At 42.0% G+C, this 18,519-nt stretch overlaps 1 protein-coding gene across 3 annotated transcripts in view; it reads left to right on the plus strand.

Moving 5' to 3' along the window:
• The window catches only part of MOB2 (MOB kinase activator 2), a 114,565-nt gene that overhangs the window by 70,015 nt on the left and 26,031 nt on the right, over positions 1 to 18,519 (plus strand). Inside the window, exon 1 of one of the 3 annotated variants that reach the window (XM_062000054.1) lies at positions 11,455 to 11,650. The exons of the other annotated variants lie outside the window; for them this stretch is intronic. Within the exon in view, the coding sequence (XP_061856038.1) occupies positions 11,541 to 11,650 (110 nt within the window). The 5' untranslated portion in view covers positions 11,455 to 11,540. Of the gene's footprint in view, positions 1 to 11,454; positions 11,651 to 18,519 lie in introns of those variants that run through there. 3 annotated transcript variants of the gene reach the window in all.

The raw sequence follows: 18,519 nt of genomic DNA on the forward strand, positions 1-18,519 counted from the left end.
TTGAATGATCTTTCTGGGGTGCTTTTTTTTTCTGTCATGGTTGTTAGTGAGAAAGTGAAGAAAATGGATTACAACTTTTTTTTTTTTTTCTCTCCTTGAGGTTTGTAATCAATCGTAGCACAACCTGTGTGGGATGAAATGATCCAAAGTGATATTAAGCTCATTAAATATTTATAAAATAAGGGCTATATTATATTTATAGCTCTTCTGTCTGAAGAATGAGAGCAAATTGATGTTTTTATAGATTTTTATTTCCTGTCTTAAATAATAAGTACGAGCATTCTTTATTTTATCATAAGGTGCAAATATTCTCTGAATTTCTAAATAGTAGAAATGTAAATTTAAACTTGCAAAATTATTAAATGAAACACAGTCCTTTCATTTGCTGGGGAATGAAGATTTATATAAAATTCTGTGTCCTTGTTCATCCCTATTAAGTCTTTAAGAATGATCTTTTGATCATTCTTGCTTACATTGCCTTGAGAAGACACTTGGATCCCGTCTAAATTAGAAAGGCAGAAAAAGATCTGTGGTATTTAAAAACTGTAAAAAAGATTTCTGATAACGAGACATAAGTAGATTGAAAGTCAAGAGATGATCATAATATCTAGCTAATGAAGTTAAAAAAAGGGGAAGGAGCTATAATCTTAACAGAGGAAGTATAACAATCATAATTGGAAACATAAATGGATGTTAAAAGTAGAAGGCTTCAAATAATCAAAGGCTGTGCATTGTAACAATGGATATGATCAGCCATTGAAACAAATTACTGAGCAAAAAACCTGATTTTTCTTTCTTGTCAGATACACAAGTTAAAAGTCCCAATGCCTTTTTGGAAGGTATGCTTTAGACTGACTAAGCTTTGGGTTCACTATTGGGGTAACTGTCGGACTTAGAGATCTGAAGGCTGGTTCTGACTCCAGAGCCTACCACTCTGATTCCAGTGGTGTGCTGGCATACAGCATATCTGAGCACCTTGGGGCTGTTGGCTTGTCCTGTGGCTGGCACCTCCTTGCCTAGCTGCCCTGAGAGCCCCTGGAAGGAGCTCCGGACAGCGGTGGTCGCCCTACCTTGGCTACTGCCTTCTGTGGGCTCCAGAGCAGGAGGAGTGGCTGTATTGTAGCCTGCACGTGCAGTGCCTTGGATTTGTGCAATCCCAGTAAATCAGGCTTTTCAGGGAAGCGCTGGGTAGCTGCTGTGGTGTAGAAGCCTGGCGTGCCGCTGGAGGAAACAAGTGAATCACACAGTGGAAAAGTTGGGTGATACCCGCATAGGTTTTGCCTCTACTCCAAATATCTTCTGGCCTTGTTGCTTGGGGTATGGAGAAAGTTTTTGAGAGTACACCTGCACTGGAAGAAAATCAACTGTAGTTATAGGCAAAACGTGTTGGGGTTTTTTTAACCAGTATAGCTTGTTTTACTTGGACAGCTGGGAGGTGTGGGTGAGGGGTGACTTTGAAAGCTGTGCTTTGCTCCTGCTTTTTAGTAGGAAGTGCTGTGCCTTAGAGCAGCAGCTGCCCTTTGCTAGTGTGCTGTGTTTGTGTGGATCAAAAAAAGCACATATTTTCATTGTGAAATATTAGTGTGTGTAAGCTGTGAAAACCATGGTGAGGACATAACTGTTTTACCTACAAGGTTAAAAGAAATGAACTCAACCGCAGGAAGGGGATGTGCAGTGCTGATTGTACCTACCTGGAAGATCTTGTCTCTAGCTAAAATTTAAGCTGTGATAAGTATTGCATATGTTGTGTTGTCTTCTCTTTAAAACTGCTTTCCCCCAACAACAAACCATTATTGGTGAAGACTAGTACTATGAGGCAAAAGATAAGAGGAGCCAGACGTTACCTGCAGGTTATTAACAGCTGTATCCAGGCCGTTCATTCCTTCTCCAGCTGGCAGTTTAAAAGGTAAAGTTTTATCTGAGGAGGCTTGTTTCATGAAAGACTCAGTGAATCCTTGGATGATAAAGCATAATTTCTTGTTCCATTTCTTTTGGTGTAGGAAGTAAACAGTCTCTGTTTTGCCCTCCCCTCTGCTTTAGACCTTCCCTTCTCCATTAGGCACACCAGAAGGACCTGATGGGCTGTTGAGAGGCTTGTGGTTACGGGGCAGTGGGTGTCTGTCACTGCTCAGCTGACGGATGGCAAGGCATCACTTCTCATTTCTCTTATCTCTGTATCATCTTCATTTCTCTTATTTCTGCACCTATTCTGTATTTTGACATGCACTCAAATTGTCATGGATACGGACATTGATTTCCAGGTCATGGGGAAAGACAAGGAAGAAGATAGTTTGTACAAGAATTTGCTAGTCAACAGGTATACAAGCAGTAGTGGTCATGTTTGAGATATGCATGAACACTTGCACACGCAAACAAAGCAAAGCCTCATTTATGGATTAAAATACTCTATGACTTTCAGAAACAGCACTAGTAATGTCATTAAAAGTGAAGAAAGCTGAAGGAGAAAAGTGAATACTTGTTTCATAACACTACCTAAAATAAAGCTACTGAAATGAAAAATAACTCTTCTTTTAGTAAAAACAATGAAGAGATTGATGGTGTAGCTCATGTGTGGGTGTGTACGTGTCTATGTAATGTGGGAAAAATTTTTAAACAAACTAAGAATAGTGGTTAAATGTTTGTCCTCTTGGTAGTATCCTAGTCATGATGCAATTCTCAGCAAAATTTACTAAAATTATACAGGGAAGTTGCTATTTGCATAGTGGAACACGATGTATTTTCCCTAGTTGCAAATAATTTTTAGAGCAGAACGTCAAAAAAGTAAGGTTTGCATACTGTTTATTGGAGCACAATTGGCTTGATGAATATAGTGTACCTTCAAAGTGCAGAAGTAGCTCAAGATGCAGGATGAATATGTGTTCTAGTATTTGCTTTCACCTCCTCAATAAGAAGAAGTGTAGATAAATGCAAAAATACTTCAAGTAGTGTGTACCACTGAATTGAGATAAAAATTGTATTTATTTTGCTTTAGAGAGGGACTCAACTTCACTCACACCTCAGAGGAAGCAGTGGCAGAGTTGGACTTGTGGAAAATGTGGAGTTGTCCTTCTGCTCTTCTGTTACCACACAGTGTTATCTCTCCTCCAGACGTATGTCCTCACAGTAACTCTGCAACTTCAAGGCCTTTTTGTAGTCATGAAACAATTTTCATCGCCTGTTTGGAAAAGATGACTTTGCCCCGTTCATGGTAATGGTATTTTCCAGTAACTAAGTAGGAATTTTAATAGCACGACATTAGCACCCATTGAGCCTAGTCTTAATACATGTAGATATGGGCAAAGTTCTGAAAGCAAGTAATTTAGGAAAAGTATACAAAATGAGGCAAACAAAATATAAACTGTAGTAATGGGGATTTTTGCTGTGGAATTGTGGTAGAGACTTAATTAGCAAAGTTAATGCAGAATTGTCTTGGTAGACACAGTACAGTCCTCAATTTCTGTCGAGTACCTTAAGTGTGACCTTTTTATACTTGACAGCTGATATGGCTAATTTTCTTATTGCATTACTAAAACATGAGAAATGCCAATCTTGTCAAACCAGAACAGCAAAGCTCTTCAGTTAGCCAGCGCTCTTCTTTGTTTCCTAGTAAATAAACATCTATTTGAGGGTTGTAATGAACTGTAGGGGAGAAGCTGTTAATCTAGCCATTGAACAAATTCTGGGCAATGTGGAGATTAAAAGCCAGACAGTATCAGAAAAGCCTTATATACAGCAAGTGTTGCCCAACAACAGAAGTGTGCTTAATGGTGTTCTCTTTAAACTCATGTATCTTTGTGATTGACTTAAACTTGGGTCTCCTCTGTTGTGCATTGTAGCCTTTCTTTTCTTTTTCATTGATCAGATGATATTTGGGTTCATAAGAGTTTCCTTTATTTTATGTTTCTCTATCAAGATATGTTCCACTATTTCCTCTTAAAACCAGGGTTTACAGCAGTGCAAGCATGTCACAGTAATAAAAATACTTGTATCCTGTAAAGTGATAAACAAGCCATAATTTAGAAGGCACTTCTGTCAGAAGTAGACCTTCTTATGACCTCTGTATGTTCGAGGAGGGACTTTCTGAAAAACTGCTTTCAAATATTCTGAGCCCAAAAAGGAAAGTTGTGATAGTTTGACACAATTCAAGTAGTTGTGTTTTATATTAAATTTTTGTATAAAGAGTTGATATTTTCCAGAAATTTTGCTCTATTGGTTGTTCTTTGAGGGCTTTTACAAGCATGATTTCACGCAATGACTAGTTTAACTTGCTTTTGAAGAAATGTTATTTAGAAACAATGAATGTGATACAAAGCCAACCATCCTGTGTATTCAAGTTTTTTTTATCTGCTGTTTTTTTACTGAACTAGACCACTGTGCTTCCAACATTATGTTAGTGCTGTGCCTGAAAAAGTGTATGATAGCCTTCCCTTAATTTGTATTATTCTGCCATTTTTTGTCCAAATTTGTCCAGAATTTTTAGGAGGGAATTGGTTTCAAAATCATATGATCATGTTGTATTTTGTAAGGTACCTGAAGTTTTATCCTATCGAAGTGTGAGATTCAAATTGAGTAGATAAGTGAATGCACTTTCTTTATCAGAAAGTCAAAGCATGAAAACTGGTTGTATTTTTGTAACAACTTTTAGGAAAATTACAAGCAGGTTACTTAGGCTATGCAGTGTTACTTATACTATGTGGCCTTGCCCACATAAACGTGTGATCCACATGTAGCAGAGCTCTCACATGGGCAAGACTGGCAAGCACAGCAAAGGCCAAAGACAGTACTGCTGTGAGAATATTAGGGCTTCCTGTGTATAACATCTTGACTATAACTAAGAGGCAAGAGTTGTGCTATAAAGTGTCAAAGTTGTTTATTTCAGTAAATTTACAAATCTCTCATTTAACATACTGAAAAAGAGCTGTTAATTAAATGTCTTGGAATGCTTAAAGTATTTCAGAATTCAGGATTGCTCCAAGGTGAGATCTTCTCCCGTGGCCATTTAAAATGCAGCAGTGTAACTTCAGCAAAATCATGTCCTTGTGACAAACTCCTTGTTGGTGTCACTCCGTAGCCCTGTGTCCATCTCCAGCGTATGCCTTCACATGCTCACTAACTAAACAGGTTTTACTTTGGAGCTGTGAAGTGGCCTCTTCTCTGAACTGAGCAGCCACATTGCAAACGCTGCTTCTCAAGCTTGGCCAGGCTGAGTGACTGCTGAAAATTTTTTCATCTGTATTATAAATTTGAACTATTTCAGTTTTTAAGTTAGGTACTTTATGGCATTGTTAACGTGGCAGAAACTGTTCTTGGCCTTCTATCACTCTGGTCTCTGCTGGGCCTGCTGTGTTGCAGCATATGCATGTTGAGTTATATGTGGAATGCAAATGTGCATTGGTCTAGGTGTGAATCAAGTTGATTTTGTGACTTCTGGATTTTGTGACCTGCCTTTTAGAAGTAGTAGCTAAGGAATTACTCTGTAAGTGCCAGGAATTACAATGAATAGTTTCCTCTGTTAAATCTTACATAATGTAAGCTGTGTGTGCTTTATTTTGTAATGCATGCCTGGCAAAAAATCTCCTAGACAAAATTTCATGCTTATTTCATAAATTATTTTTCCCTTATGTTGTCATCTAAATGTAACATTACTAGATTAAATTATTTGGTATACTGAAATGAAGCCTTTCTTAGCACCAAAAAGGAGGAAAACTTGTAGTTCCTTAATGACTCTCCATCTGTCTGGGAAAACTCTGCAAGTTCACTCCCAATATCTCCCCCCTTTTTCCTTCTATGCCTTTCCCACCCAAGCATAGATAGTCCTGGCCTGTAACACTGCTGACACAGATACCCTCCTTTCCGGTGCTGATTACACCTTTGACTCCTTAGCCTAGAGTTTCGTTCCAATTTGCAATTAGGGTTTTATTTTCCATGCCATATTTACCTAAGTCTGTGAAAACAGTAGCTGTGTTGTGAAACTTACAGGAAGAGTTTTGTATATATGTAGCAAGTAGCTTGAAATATGCTAATCCCTGGGGAGAGCTTCTTAGCCAAGTTTAAAAGTTTTACCTCTTTATATGAAGCTTGAAGTCCAGCATATTTCAGGGAGGAAAGGAAAAGAACAGGACTCTTTCATTTTAGCTCTTCTGTATCAAATGCGTACTGCATTGATGGTTCCCTGGAGTGCAGCCCAGTTAAACTCTAGAATTAGGGCAAGGAAGAAAAGGGAATGGTAAAAAGCAAGATGAAATTCTCACTTGTGTTATCTCTGGGAAAGAACTAACAGAAGTTGCAATGGTATAAATTAAGCATCTCAATCTTTACAGTATGCTGTGAGCACCCTATGTAGCCTATCAGCAGGTACTCTGCTTAATAAGACTTCTTCCTCTGGCTTAATCTGTGAGACACATGTATTGAAAGACAATGCTTTTGGACACTCAAAATGATAAATGCATTAACTTTACTGGCACATTATTTGTTTGTGTTTTCTTCTCCCCCACCGAAAGGTAAAAAAGGGAATTCATCCTCTCTGTAAGATGTTGCCTGTCACTTCATCTGGAACTGTCACTAGGCTGTTGCCCAGCAAACTTCTTCTGTATGGAAGACAGTTTTATGAGGATGATAGATCTGAGCTGTTTATTTGCAAATATTTTCCAGTTTATTGTTTCTTTATAGAGTAGTCCTGACCATTTTGTTTTGAAAATAGGAAAGAGGAGAACTCTCTGCCACCTGAGGCTTTGTGTCATTGCAATGTTTTTTTTATTCTGGAATGGACTGTGTAAGGAAGGTACCATACAGGGACTGCTTCATCCATCATTGAAATAGCACAGGGTGCTATACATCACCTTAGCTCAGAAAGCAAAGAACCTCTTGGTTGAAAGCAAGGGAGAATTTAAGCAGAATGCAGTAATCTTGGAACTTGTCTGGGATTCAGAACAATAAAACCCATAAATTATTTTTAAAAGTGGCAAGTTTTCAGGGATATTACAATTAAAGACTGAAATCTCAAGCTCCATGGCAATTCTTTGACTGGGAATCTTCTTGCCACAAACTCACATGCAATAGCCACTCAGGAAGCAAGTGCAGAGGGTTTCTGTCACTTGAGGTGGACTGATTCAGGAGGATGATTGAAATGCAGGCAATGGAAATCATCTCTGTCCTCTATTTCACATCACTTCTGTGTGTAGGTTTTAAGCGTGATCATCCTATCTTTTCCTAATAGTTCTCAGGTACTTGTTCCATGCTAGCAGAGCTGACTGCCTCCTGCTGAGCTGCTGCTGTTCCTTCTTCCTTCAACATATTAATGTTCTTCAGCACTTGTCCATACCTAAGTTTTGATGCACGTGGCTTAACTTGGCATTTCAGGGGATTTCAGAACAACAGGTGTGCCTACACACATGCCAGAAATGCAGTCCCTTTGAGATCATGATTTCCCTCTCCATTCAGTGGTGTTCACTTTTTTTTTTTTTGATACTTGATTTGTTCCTCTCATTTTGTTCATTCTTTCCAAAATGTCATGATATAAATTTTTTTTGAGTTCCTGCTGAAGTTTTGTTGGTATTTTGAGGTATTTTGCTGTTCTTGCTGCAATTGATTGTTTCTTTCCCATGTTAGGGATTAGGTGAGAGTATAATGTACCTTCTCTTTTTCCTTCTCTACCTACTGCAGATTCCCCTCTATATTGATAAAGCCAAAGGTAGTGGTTGCAGGATAGAAACTAACTTCTTGTTACAGGAGCTTTCATTAAAGCAGCAAATGTAGACTGCTTTTAATCTCGATTTTTTATGCACAAACTTTGTGCCATGTGTGGCTCCTGTTGATGAGATTAATATCACAATCCTCTGTGTGGTCAGTAAGACTGATCCCTTCTGCTGTTATCTCAAGAGTGGAGCTGAAGGTACATTCCTTTGAAATCTTCTATTTCCCCCTTTGTTATGACCACCTCCAAACTGCTTTTTGAGACTGGCATGACTTTGACTTCAGCCTATCTCCTGCCCAAATCTATGCAGAGCAGAGCTGCTTGTGTCATCTTTGCTGCTGTGTAGGGACGACAAAATGGAGAGCTAATACCACTTAAGAGGCAAGTGAAAGGATAAAATGTTTTAGTTGTGGACTTTGGGTGCTTCTGGACACCTGGGGATGCACTGTAAGGAAACTGGAAAGGGTGCTTGATAAGGTGGTAGCAGGGCATGCTAAAATCAAACAAAGGGCTAATTAACTAGTAAAATGGAAACTTTGTCAGGCAGGGACTTGCAATCAGTTGAAATTAAAACAGAACTTTACAGTCTGATGTTATGAGACCTCATTTTTATACATATAAATGCTGAATTGTACTTTAATCAAGATAATGGTTATAATTTTTTTTCCTCTGCTGACATTGCTTGCCTGGATTTGTATGACTTGCTTTCTTTGCCAAACCTCTGGGTACTAGTATACATCCCTGTGGTGGCTGCTTTGTGCTTAATTTTTATGGAACTGTAAAAGGGGCAAATAAACATGTAATTGTTAACTGCTGCTTATAACATCATTATAAACACAAAGCATTATTCATAAAACTTATAAACACCATTCCGTGGATTGGTAGTTGGGATCAATTACAAAATATCCAAGGGTGTAGTATCAGCACATAGTCACACATAAGTGGTGGGAAAAGGGGCTCCCCCCCTTTCCCAGCATTCTATATTGTGTCCACGCTCTGTCCCACTGCTGATGATAGTGTTTTGCTGATGTGTCTGTAGGACCAACACAAATCATAAAGTTGTGGATAGGTCTATTCACTGTTAACACTTCAGCGATTATTTCAATACACTTAGTGGGCTTTCAAGCCTAGCAGGTGGGAAAAGGATGTACTAGAAGCAGTTTGCCACTGCTGAAGCACACTTGTGCTGAGGTTGGGTCCAACAAGAGTTGTATGCAGAGGATGTTGAGGAAGCAAGTGAAAAAGGAGCTGCCGATGGATGTCAACAGGCGGGGTGTGGGATAGCTGAAGACACACCCCTGAGGAAGTGCAGAGATTCATCCTTCGGAATGTACGTGCACAGAGATCAGACCGGTAGCTGGTAGCAACAAAGATGTTGCTTTTAGATTGAGCATTGCCCTTTCTGGATGCATCAGCTTTCAAGTGAACCCATTGTGTCTGCACTTGTGCTCTAAATCTTGTTCAAGTGTGAGAATGTGGACTGCATGTGCGTTAGGAATTGCTCATGTTGATACCATGTAAATGAATATTTCCTTTTTATTTCCTTTTGATTATTTTGGAGCATTTAAAATTGACTTTGTGACACTGAGTTTTCCAACAACTTGCCGTAAATCTAGTACTACAGGTATACTGCACCGTGCAGTTGACCCAAAGATGGGATCCTGCTTGAATGATGGAAAGCTGATAGGAGGAGAGACTGGAAAGGGTGCCACAGAGGAGACCTGTGGTTGAAGAAAGGCAAAGGAGAGCACCAGAATAGAGAAGTGGGTCGACGTAAAAAGATAACAGGTTTAAAAATTTTGTTTCAGTTGATCTATTGGTTTTAACACCAGAGCATCAGGTCCTAATCTGTGTGGTGATAGAAGCACCAAAAGAAAAAGAGCAAATGTTTGTTTGTTGGAGTCACAGAGAGGACAGCTTTCTTAATACAACTCTAACACCACAGAGCTGTATTTATTTTGGTTTGACCCCTGGATTTTTCTTTAATTTACTTTGGATAGACAGACTTTCATTAAAACTTAAGCTGCTTTATATCATGGGCTTGTTGTTTTTAGGGCGGTTTTTAGCAAACAAAATTCTCTCTGCAGATCTCACTGATGAAGTGAGGGCAACTGCCTTCTTGGCAGGTGTCCTTCCCCCCTTTGCCAGGACTGTTTCTTTTTAATGTTATTGTGGCAAGTTGCTGTTACTTGAGGAAAAGATAGAGCAAGCACCAGATTTTTCATGGGTTGTATAATGTGTGAAGTGTTGGGCTGCAGCATGGAAAGCAGAGCTGTGTGCTATCAGTGAAGTCATTAAAACTCCATCTTAGGTGGATTGCTTGGAGGGTGGAAATAAAAATACCTCCTGCTTCACAAGGGTGTGGAGGCTCAACTTGGATGTGTGATTGGAAGCATGTAGCTGACAACCTCCCTGGCCTGGTGGGTGCTTTAGGACAGAGCAGCAGCACGTTGTGTCTTGTGGTTGCAGTTTTTTGGGTTTGTGCAAACAGCAGCCACTTGCTGGTGCCACCTGCTTTGAGCAAGTGATGCTGGGTTGGTGGTGGCAGCACTGGTGTGACTTGCATTAGGTATAATTCAACAAGTTTGTTAGCTGCCTGTTTATGAGGAAGATGTCTGTTTCGTAAGTGCACTGAAGCACTTGTCTAGGGAGCTGCACAGTCTGATGGCAGCCAGTGTTGTAGGTGTAGGTAAAATCGCAAAACCACTATTTTCTCTGAGATGTCATGGGTTGTGTTTGGTTTGTTGGAGTGATGCCCTCAGGGCCTTGTATTCTAGACCATGTTACATCACCCCATCACTTTTTTTTTGGTTACGATTTGGTTCTGAATGCTTCATCAGCAATCCCCAGGCACAGCTGCCTGTCTAAAAGGGGTGAGCATGGTGGTAGCTGCGTGGCATGGCTGAAGCCAGGCATGCTGTGCTGTTCTAAGGTCTCTGTGGAAAACTGCTGTCACAAAGGACCTTGTGTTCGGGGACGCTGGATTAATCACTCATCCTCTCAGGACCATTATCCAAGGGCCTGCTCTTAACTCTGGGCATAATGGCAAGGTGACTCTTGCTAAGTTTAGGGTTTTACTATTCTTCACCCTTCCTCTGTTTAAGTCCCTCTGGTAAAGGTCTTGCTGTCATAGCTGGGATGACGTTCACTGAGTAAAACTGTATTTCTGGCAGTATGTACCTAGCTCTGTTCTTGGGCTGGCCTGTGCCCTTGTGTGTCCCAGAGTCTGGAGGCAAAAAGGCATCATTATTCCCACTTCTCCCCAGCAGTCCGGCGTAGCCCTGTTATAGATGGGGCCTGTGCCGCCGTCACAAACAGCAGAGTGATTGCCCCATCTCCTGTGCCATCAACGTCCCTGCAAATCTACATTGTCTCTGGCGGCCCAAGGAAGGGGCAGAGGCGGCAGTGGTGCTCGTGTGGTCAAGTGCTGCCTCGGCGGGCTCTAGGGGCCAGGCCCGGGTGTTCCCTCTAGCCCCGCCGCACACAGACCTGCTGCACCGTTTCCCACAAGTACCGTCAGGCCCTGGGCCCGGGGGAGCCGCGTGCCCCGGTCCCGGGCCTCGCGGCCTCTCCGGGGCGGGCCCTGGCTTCGCGCCGCGGGCTCCTCGGGCCTGGCCGGGCCGGTTCGGGGGCAGCGCGGGGCGGGGCGGGCGGAGCAGACGCGTCTGGACCCGCCCCCGGCGCCGCGGACCATTGGCGGGGCCGGACGAGGGCCGGGCCAATGCGAGCGGCGGGGCCAGGGTAGGGCCGTGGCCAGCGTCGGAGAGCCCGGGCCGTGCTGTGGCCGCCGGCGCCCCGGCGTTTTCCCCGCTCAGCTCGTCTGCGCCGCGCTTCCTCCCGCCGTACCATGGTCGGGGACCACTGCAGCCTCCCCGGTGAACGGCCCGTCCTCTCCCAGAGTCCCAAACCCGGATTAAGCTGCAAAATGGTCCTGCAGGCAGTGGGCAAAGTGCTGCGGTAAGGAGGGGTCTGCCGGGAGCGAGTGCATGTGCGGGAGGTGAGGGCTACGGCCAGAGAGAGGAGGGAGCTGGAGCTGCCGTTAAACACCGTCCCGGGTGCCTGGCGCCGCCCGGCCCCTCTCCAGTCCGGGCAGGGAGGCTGCGCTGGCTCCCTCCGGATCCCGGCGGCCATCGGGGGTGCCAAGTAGCAATAGCTGCTTGGAGAGAAATATTTGTCCACCCATAAGCCTACCGTTGAGTCTTGTTTGCCCTCCTTGAGAACTACATTTCCAGGACGTAAGCAGACAGGGAAGGTCCTGGCTTTCCTGAATAAGGAGTCTGACCAAGGCGCTACATATGCTTTGGCATGTTTTCTACAGAAATGTCGTAAGATGAGGGGAAAAAATTGCTCATGTAGCTCAGAAGGACTTGTGTGAACACTGAGACGTGTATGACTACTGAGACCAAAACCAGACGCTTTGGCAAAGGGCATGCAGTAATTTGATTCGGAGGAGTTCTGACCCGTTCTGGTTTGTAGGGAAAACGTCACCACAAATATTAGGATTAGTCTTGCCCTTCAACAACTGTAGCTTTTTATTTTGGTGAAGTGTGTTCAGATATTTTTCTGGTATCTATGAAGAATGGTGGTGCTGCTTCAAAAAGGAGCCTTGTTCTTCCAGTCTAACTTTATTTGGCAAGCTCTCATTTTTCCCTGTTTCTTCCTATCTGATGCGAATTGTTAAATGTTAGTCAACAGAAATATTATCTGTCTCTTCCTCTGTTGACTCACGTCTCTTCTCTCCCCAAGCGAGTTCAGGGGAGCCATTTATTAAAGCAGAACGTTCTGATCATAAAGCAGCTGAGCTCTGGCTGCCACAAACTAGAGAAGTTCCCTAGACTTGGTGAGAAGGGCTGCTTAGAGCTTCTCTTAAAGAAATGCTGTATTGAAGTGCTTTTTGGTTGTTTTTTTCCTGTTAAAATACTTTCTCATAGAAGACATTGGTTTAAGGAATTCAGGATTCTTTTTCAACTTTTTAACAAGGTTATCATCTCCGCATTTTTGGAGAGTGTTGTGTCTATAATTCAATATGGTGTTACACAGCTGGTCATATCATAAAATCCTTTGGCCAGCAGCTTGCTATTCATGCTGTGAGCCTTTTGAAGTTTTTGGTGGCTGTTCTGTTGGCAGAACTCCCAGATGGAAATAGATGGGTGCCTCTGTAGGGAAGAATTGCCAAACCTTTTGTTCAGCATCTATGACAGTTTTTATTTTAAAGTATAGGTAAATTTATGTGACTTAGCAGTAAAACATACATGTTTATGATTTGTTCAGTGCACACTTCTGAAAAAGTATAACCTAACCTCGTCCTTTCTCCTCTGATTGGAGTATGTGCAGATACTGTGCATAATTTTATTTGCTCTTTTCCTCTGAGCTTTATTTTCTACATCTACTGTAAAACTCTCGTGAAAGCAGGAAAAAGTTGTCATGCAGGAAATATTTTGGGATTGAGAATTAATAGCATAGCTTTATTTTACTGTTCCTAGATGGGAGCTGTGACTATTTGGTAGAAGAGGTGTTTGTTGTTTTGGTTTTTATTCACATATCTCTTCATTCTACGTGATCTCCTTTTGCACCCATTTAGAGGGAAATGTGAAGTCACAAAAACTTTCTTTAGATGCCAGACTGATTCTCTTATTTTTCTTCCTGAATGTGGTTCAGATGCTTTCTCTGACTTTGTGTTGCTTCATCTTGCTTCTCTTCAGTTTTTCCTCTGTAAGGCAAAATTTCATCCTGTTCTGTGAAGAACTCAGCATAAGAGCACAGGTATGAGCAAGAAGCCTATGAGATACCCAGTCTAGTCAAAGTTTCCTTATTGCAGAAATCGGGTATTAGTGCTTAAGAAAATGTGAGCCCAGTGATAGTGAGAGAAGGAACCACCTAGGAGCTCATTTAGGCCAACAGTGGTGGCTTGTGAGTTACCGTTGTAGTGATATTTCTTTGAACATAGGCAAGCACAGCTGAGCTTTGTCCACTTTCTTGTTGGTTGAGCAGAATAAGGGATGTGGTTGAATGTGCAATGCCAGCCCAGTACAGAGTGACCAACTCAGTCATTAACACTGAAGTTGTAGTCATAAGAAGATAAATGAGATGAATCCCACATTGCTGTAATGGTTTACCATCTTTTTCAGAGTGAATGTAGGACAAAGTATCAAATGTCCCTTTTAAACCTAGCCACCTGAAACACTGCTGAGTGAATTTTATGTAGTCTGTAGAGAAGATGAATCAATATTAAACTTTGGATGAAGTGATTTCTCTTCTGTGGATCAGGCCTGCAGCTAATGAAATCACAGGATATCTTTTATACATAGCCTGGTGTTACAGCCTACTGCATTTTAGGCTTTGTCTCAGGCATAGCTGGGAACTGTCATCATCTCCAGTTGGCTTTCAGCCCTCACTGGCTGCCAAGGACTTGTAGAAATCCAGAATGGACAAGGGATAGAATGCCCTTCTTCTCGATGAGTTGCCCTCCATTTTTTTTCTCTGTTGATTGTGAATTATAAAGCTCAGTTCTTCCAGTATGATATTTAATAATTTTCATTTTCCTCCATAGAAAATTCATTGTCCATTATTAACATGAGTAATAAGTACTTGTAACTCACTCTCTTGAAGCTTTTAATGTGCAAGTTGTTTTCATTAGTAGGTCCAAGTCTTCCTAGCTGCTGGGTGCCAAATAGTGTCTGTATCACACAATAATAATAGCTGCCAAAGGAAAAATCAGTATGAGGAGGAAAGAGGAAAAGAAGTGTGAGGAAGCAAAAAGGCCTCATGAGAAGGAGCAGCAGCCTTGAAGCATTTAAAAGAGTGTAAGGAAAGACAAGTGAACCAGAAAAGAGGGTGTGTGTAACAGAAGCAACAGATGTGTTCTCAGCCTCCGAATTAATTTTTTATGAATGATACTGTTAGGTTTATTACTTTTTAAAATTCTTAGCAATTGAGCTATGAGGAACTCTGGAGATGCTTGTATCTTTCATCATATGAGTTAGTAAACTGTCTTTAACACTTCAAAGATGGGACCAACACTACAAACTTGTAATAATGAAAAAAACACCAAACTTTATAAAAGTGTTACCTCCCCTTCAAATTTAATCATAGCATGGTTGAGATGAAGTTTGGTGTATTCCTTAGCACCATGTTTAATGAGGGCTTTTGTTTCACTTCAGATGTTTTTGAAATATGTTAATCTCATTTTTTCCCACTCCTATAATGAATTATGTAATTATTTAGCCCACGGTTAGGGAGGGGGGAAAAAACAAAGTAGATGCAGCTTTTCTGTTTTTTGTTGTTGTTTTGTTTGCTACAAGTGGATGCTTCCAGAGAGAGGTAAAAGAGGAAAGGGAATAAAGTACAATGTAAAAGCTTGGAATTTTGCTCTACATTTTAACATGAACTGTTGAGGTTTTTTTTGTGAATCAGCTGATTACTGCTAGCTTCCTCATGTGCTGCTTGCTGGCTTTGAGCAGTGCACGTGGAAGAAAGGGAGATCCCCTCTTTGGTCGCAGTGGGGAATGGAGCTGGCCCTGAGCATCCTCTAGAGGTATGTGCCGAGGACTTCATGACCACGTTCATGGCCTGTGCTGGTGCTTGGCTCCTGATTCAGCTGCCCAAGTGTGGCTCAGACAGCAACATGTTTGTTGTGCCATGGTACTTTGGGTCCTGCAGAGGTGATTTTTGAGACTACTCCCTGTGCACTTTCATAGTCAGAAGGATTCCTTTTAAACCTCCAGTGAAACTGAGTCCCTCTGGGATAGTGTCAGGAAAGAGGAATGTGTGGGATATAGAGTTGTGATGTTGTTGTATAATGTCTCCTGATAAAGTAAGGTGTGGATTGTATGTACACATAGCCCAGGATGAGTGTGGGAACAGAGAACTCAAAATTCTTCTTTCTCTTAAGACTCTCCCTTCTTACAGCAATGTGCAGGGATTGCATACCGATGAAAAAAATCAACCAACAAACCCTGCTCTTCTTGGGTAGGTATGCCACTGGCATTGCTAACAAGGTGGGATTTTTACAATGTGTTTCAAGAGTGCAATACTTTGGTGATAGTGTGGTAGTGGTTGCTTCAGGGAGATAAAGAGTGAGTTTGCATTGACATCCTTGATGGTGCTGTACATTTTTACATCCAGCGCTTGGAAACTTTTGAAAAATTAAATTCCTTAACTATTCCTCAAATAATTCACAGCAAGATCAGAAGGAAACCAGGTTGATTTTGGCTTTGGAGTCTGGCTCTTAAGTGATCATGCAAAGTCATCTTAAAACATGTTGATGAAACAGGACAGAGGGTGGGAGGAGCAGAGTGCAGGTGCCTCTTCCCCATGGCCTTGGCTCTCAGTGCTGATGGTCGCTGCTCTCTGTGGTGCTTGTGCGTATCAGCAGGACTAAAGCAAATCCTTAACAAATCAATCCCCTTTTATCCTAGTTCAGGTAGAAACATTTTTCAATAATTTAGTCCAGTCTACAGTATTAGGAAGTAATTGGAAGGAGCCTTGTTTAACATAGGTAATCTGACCAGTGCCCAAGCCTGGGGACTGGCACAGAGCAGGGAGGGAGGGCAGTGTGCAGGGAAGGGGCTGACAGGCCAAACACTCTTCAGAACCATACCAGCTATTTTTATCCTGTTCTTTTTCTTTCTCCCTCCCACAACTTTCCATTGTACCATAATAGTTCAAAATGTTTATGGTTTAGGGCAGCTGACATCACTGGTTGTCCTGCTGTGTCTTGTAGAATATTTCAGCAAGAGGAGTGGGTTCGTTGTTCAATGACAGCCTTTGGGGACTCTTCCCCAGCAACTCGGAAAGGGCTGATAACTGGGCAGTTGCATCTTGTGTTTGGCAAGGTATGACCAGGCGGGAGGGGCTTTATGGTAGCCCTTCTGTGCCTGTGAAAGCATGGACATGTTTGTGGAGGTGGTTCCTTGACAGGAAGGTCCTGCCCTTGAGAGTGATGGAGCAGGGGGCAGTGGTGGCAGGCCTGTGTGGCATCACTGGTCTGAGTGGCCTTGGCTGGCTGGGACCTGCCCTTTGGAGTGGTGGCTTTCGCTGCTTGTGCAAGTGAGTGGCTCCCCAGCACACACAGCTAAGCCAAGGCCTGTCTGGTCATGGGCACAAAACTTATAGTACTCTACTTGATGTTCAATCACTGTGAGCTGGTGGATACTTCTGACAAAGCTGCATAACAACCTGGTCTCTTCCTGGAGCTCGGGACTTGGAGCTGTGCTCTGAAAAGATGCTGCTTCTCACTGTGGTTCCCTGAGCCATGCACTCTTCTTTCCTTTGGGGGAGTCATCTCATTGTTTACTCATATCCATGGCAGGAGTGTAGTGATCCTGGTGCAACTGTGGAAGTTGGTGTGTATACAGTGCATTCACTAATGAAGAAATCTGGGTCTGTCTGCAGAGGTATTTACAATATTGAGCTATGTTTTGGTTATGTGTTTTGAGCTCTGGGAGGCGATAGCCAGAGGGAGAAGACTGCTGAAACTGTTCTGTGTGTTGAAACAACCCTGTAAGGTGTCTCCAGAGCTAGTACAGGAAGGGCGTCTGCCTGAGCATTTAAGCATTTTCCTCTGTTTTAGGGGCAAATTTATGTTGCTTTTTTCCTGAAGATCTCTCCTACACACTTTAAGAAGAATCGATTTGATTGTCATCTCAAACTTATTAAATTACTCACCCTTCTTTTAAATTGTTTCCTTAGTATGCCTCTGATTTGCTCCCATTTTTAGCTGCTTGTTTCTGCCTGGCACATGATTTCAGTTTATATATCAGAAAGTCTGTGTGCAACGTTCATCTCTCCGGGAGCTAACTGCAGTTCCTGGTTTGTCTCTTTGCTTCCTGTGTCTTAATAGTCCATGCTTCTGATGCTGCTGTGTATAGAGATATGGAGAAAGTACTTACTTCATACCTAATTTCTATCACTTGTTCTGTACTGTCTCAAGCCATCTATGCATCTCAAGGTCTCTACCTAGTAGATTTGTAGGAGAGAAAAACAAACAAACAAACAAACAAAAAACCCCTGGAGAAGAGCTTTGCACTTCTACTCTTGACATTTTTTGCTGAAGAGGTGTTGTGGTGTTGTGTTAGGAATGCCCTCTCCCACCAGTTATTGCCCTGTCTCTAAGATGTCAAAGACAAAATTTATCTGTTTCCCTGTCATACATCTTTCTGTGACTACACCAAAACTGATAAAATGTTTGATAAAATGCTCTTTTGTGGAGAGGGATTTTCTGATCCTTTTGTATAATCCCTGGTGCTGTGGGGCTCAATAAAATCTTAACTAAGAGTCCAGAAAATTATTGTTGGAGAAGATGCTGCTTTTCTTTTAAAAGTTGCCAACACTTAGTCTCTAGAAAGAGGAAAGGTATAGGATATATGGATTAACCCTTTCATCCAGCTTTCTGAAGAAAAAAACAACTTCTTGGAGTTAATGGAGTCCATTAACACTGGAGCTACGTTGTTTAAGCTTGTTGGAAAATGATTCAATAGGTTCCAAAGTGCTTTTGCTCAGACAGCAGGGACTGGTGGTAACAGATGCTCCCCAGGTGACAGGAACATTGTGGATGTCTGTGTAATTCCTTTTATTTTTAAAAAAGTGAGAATCAGCAGTGAGTGCAGCTGTCCTCAGGTAGTGATAGAATATGAAAACTATTAGGACAGCTTAGATGCATTTGGCAAGGGAAAGGAAAATTGTGCTAAATGAGGTTTTGCTAATTCTTCATTATACAGAGTCCCCGGTTTTCATGCAACTGCATTAGTTCTTCAGAACAAACTAGTGCAGGGGAAAGATAAAGCTGGCGTCTTGAGACCACCAGCTGTGTGGGACAGAGGGGAAAC

This window comes from Colius striatus, chromosome 7 (assembly GCF_028858725.1).
Source record: "Colius striatus isolate bColStr4 chromosome 7, bColStr4.1.hap1, whole genome shotgun sequence".
NCBI lineage: Eukaryota > Metazoa > Chordata > Aves > Coliiformes > Coliidae > Colius > Colius striatus.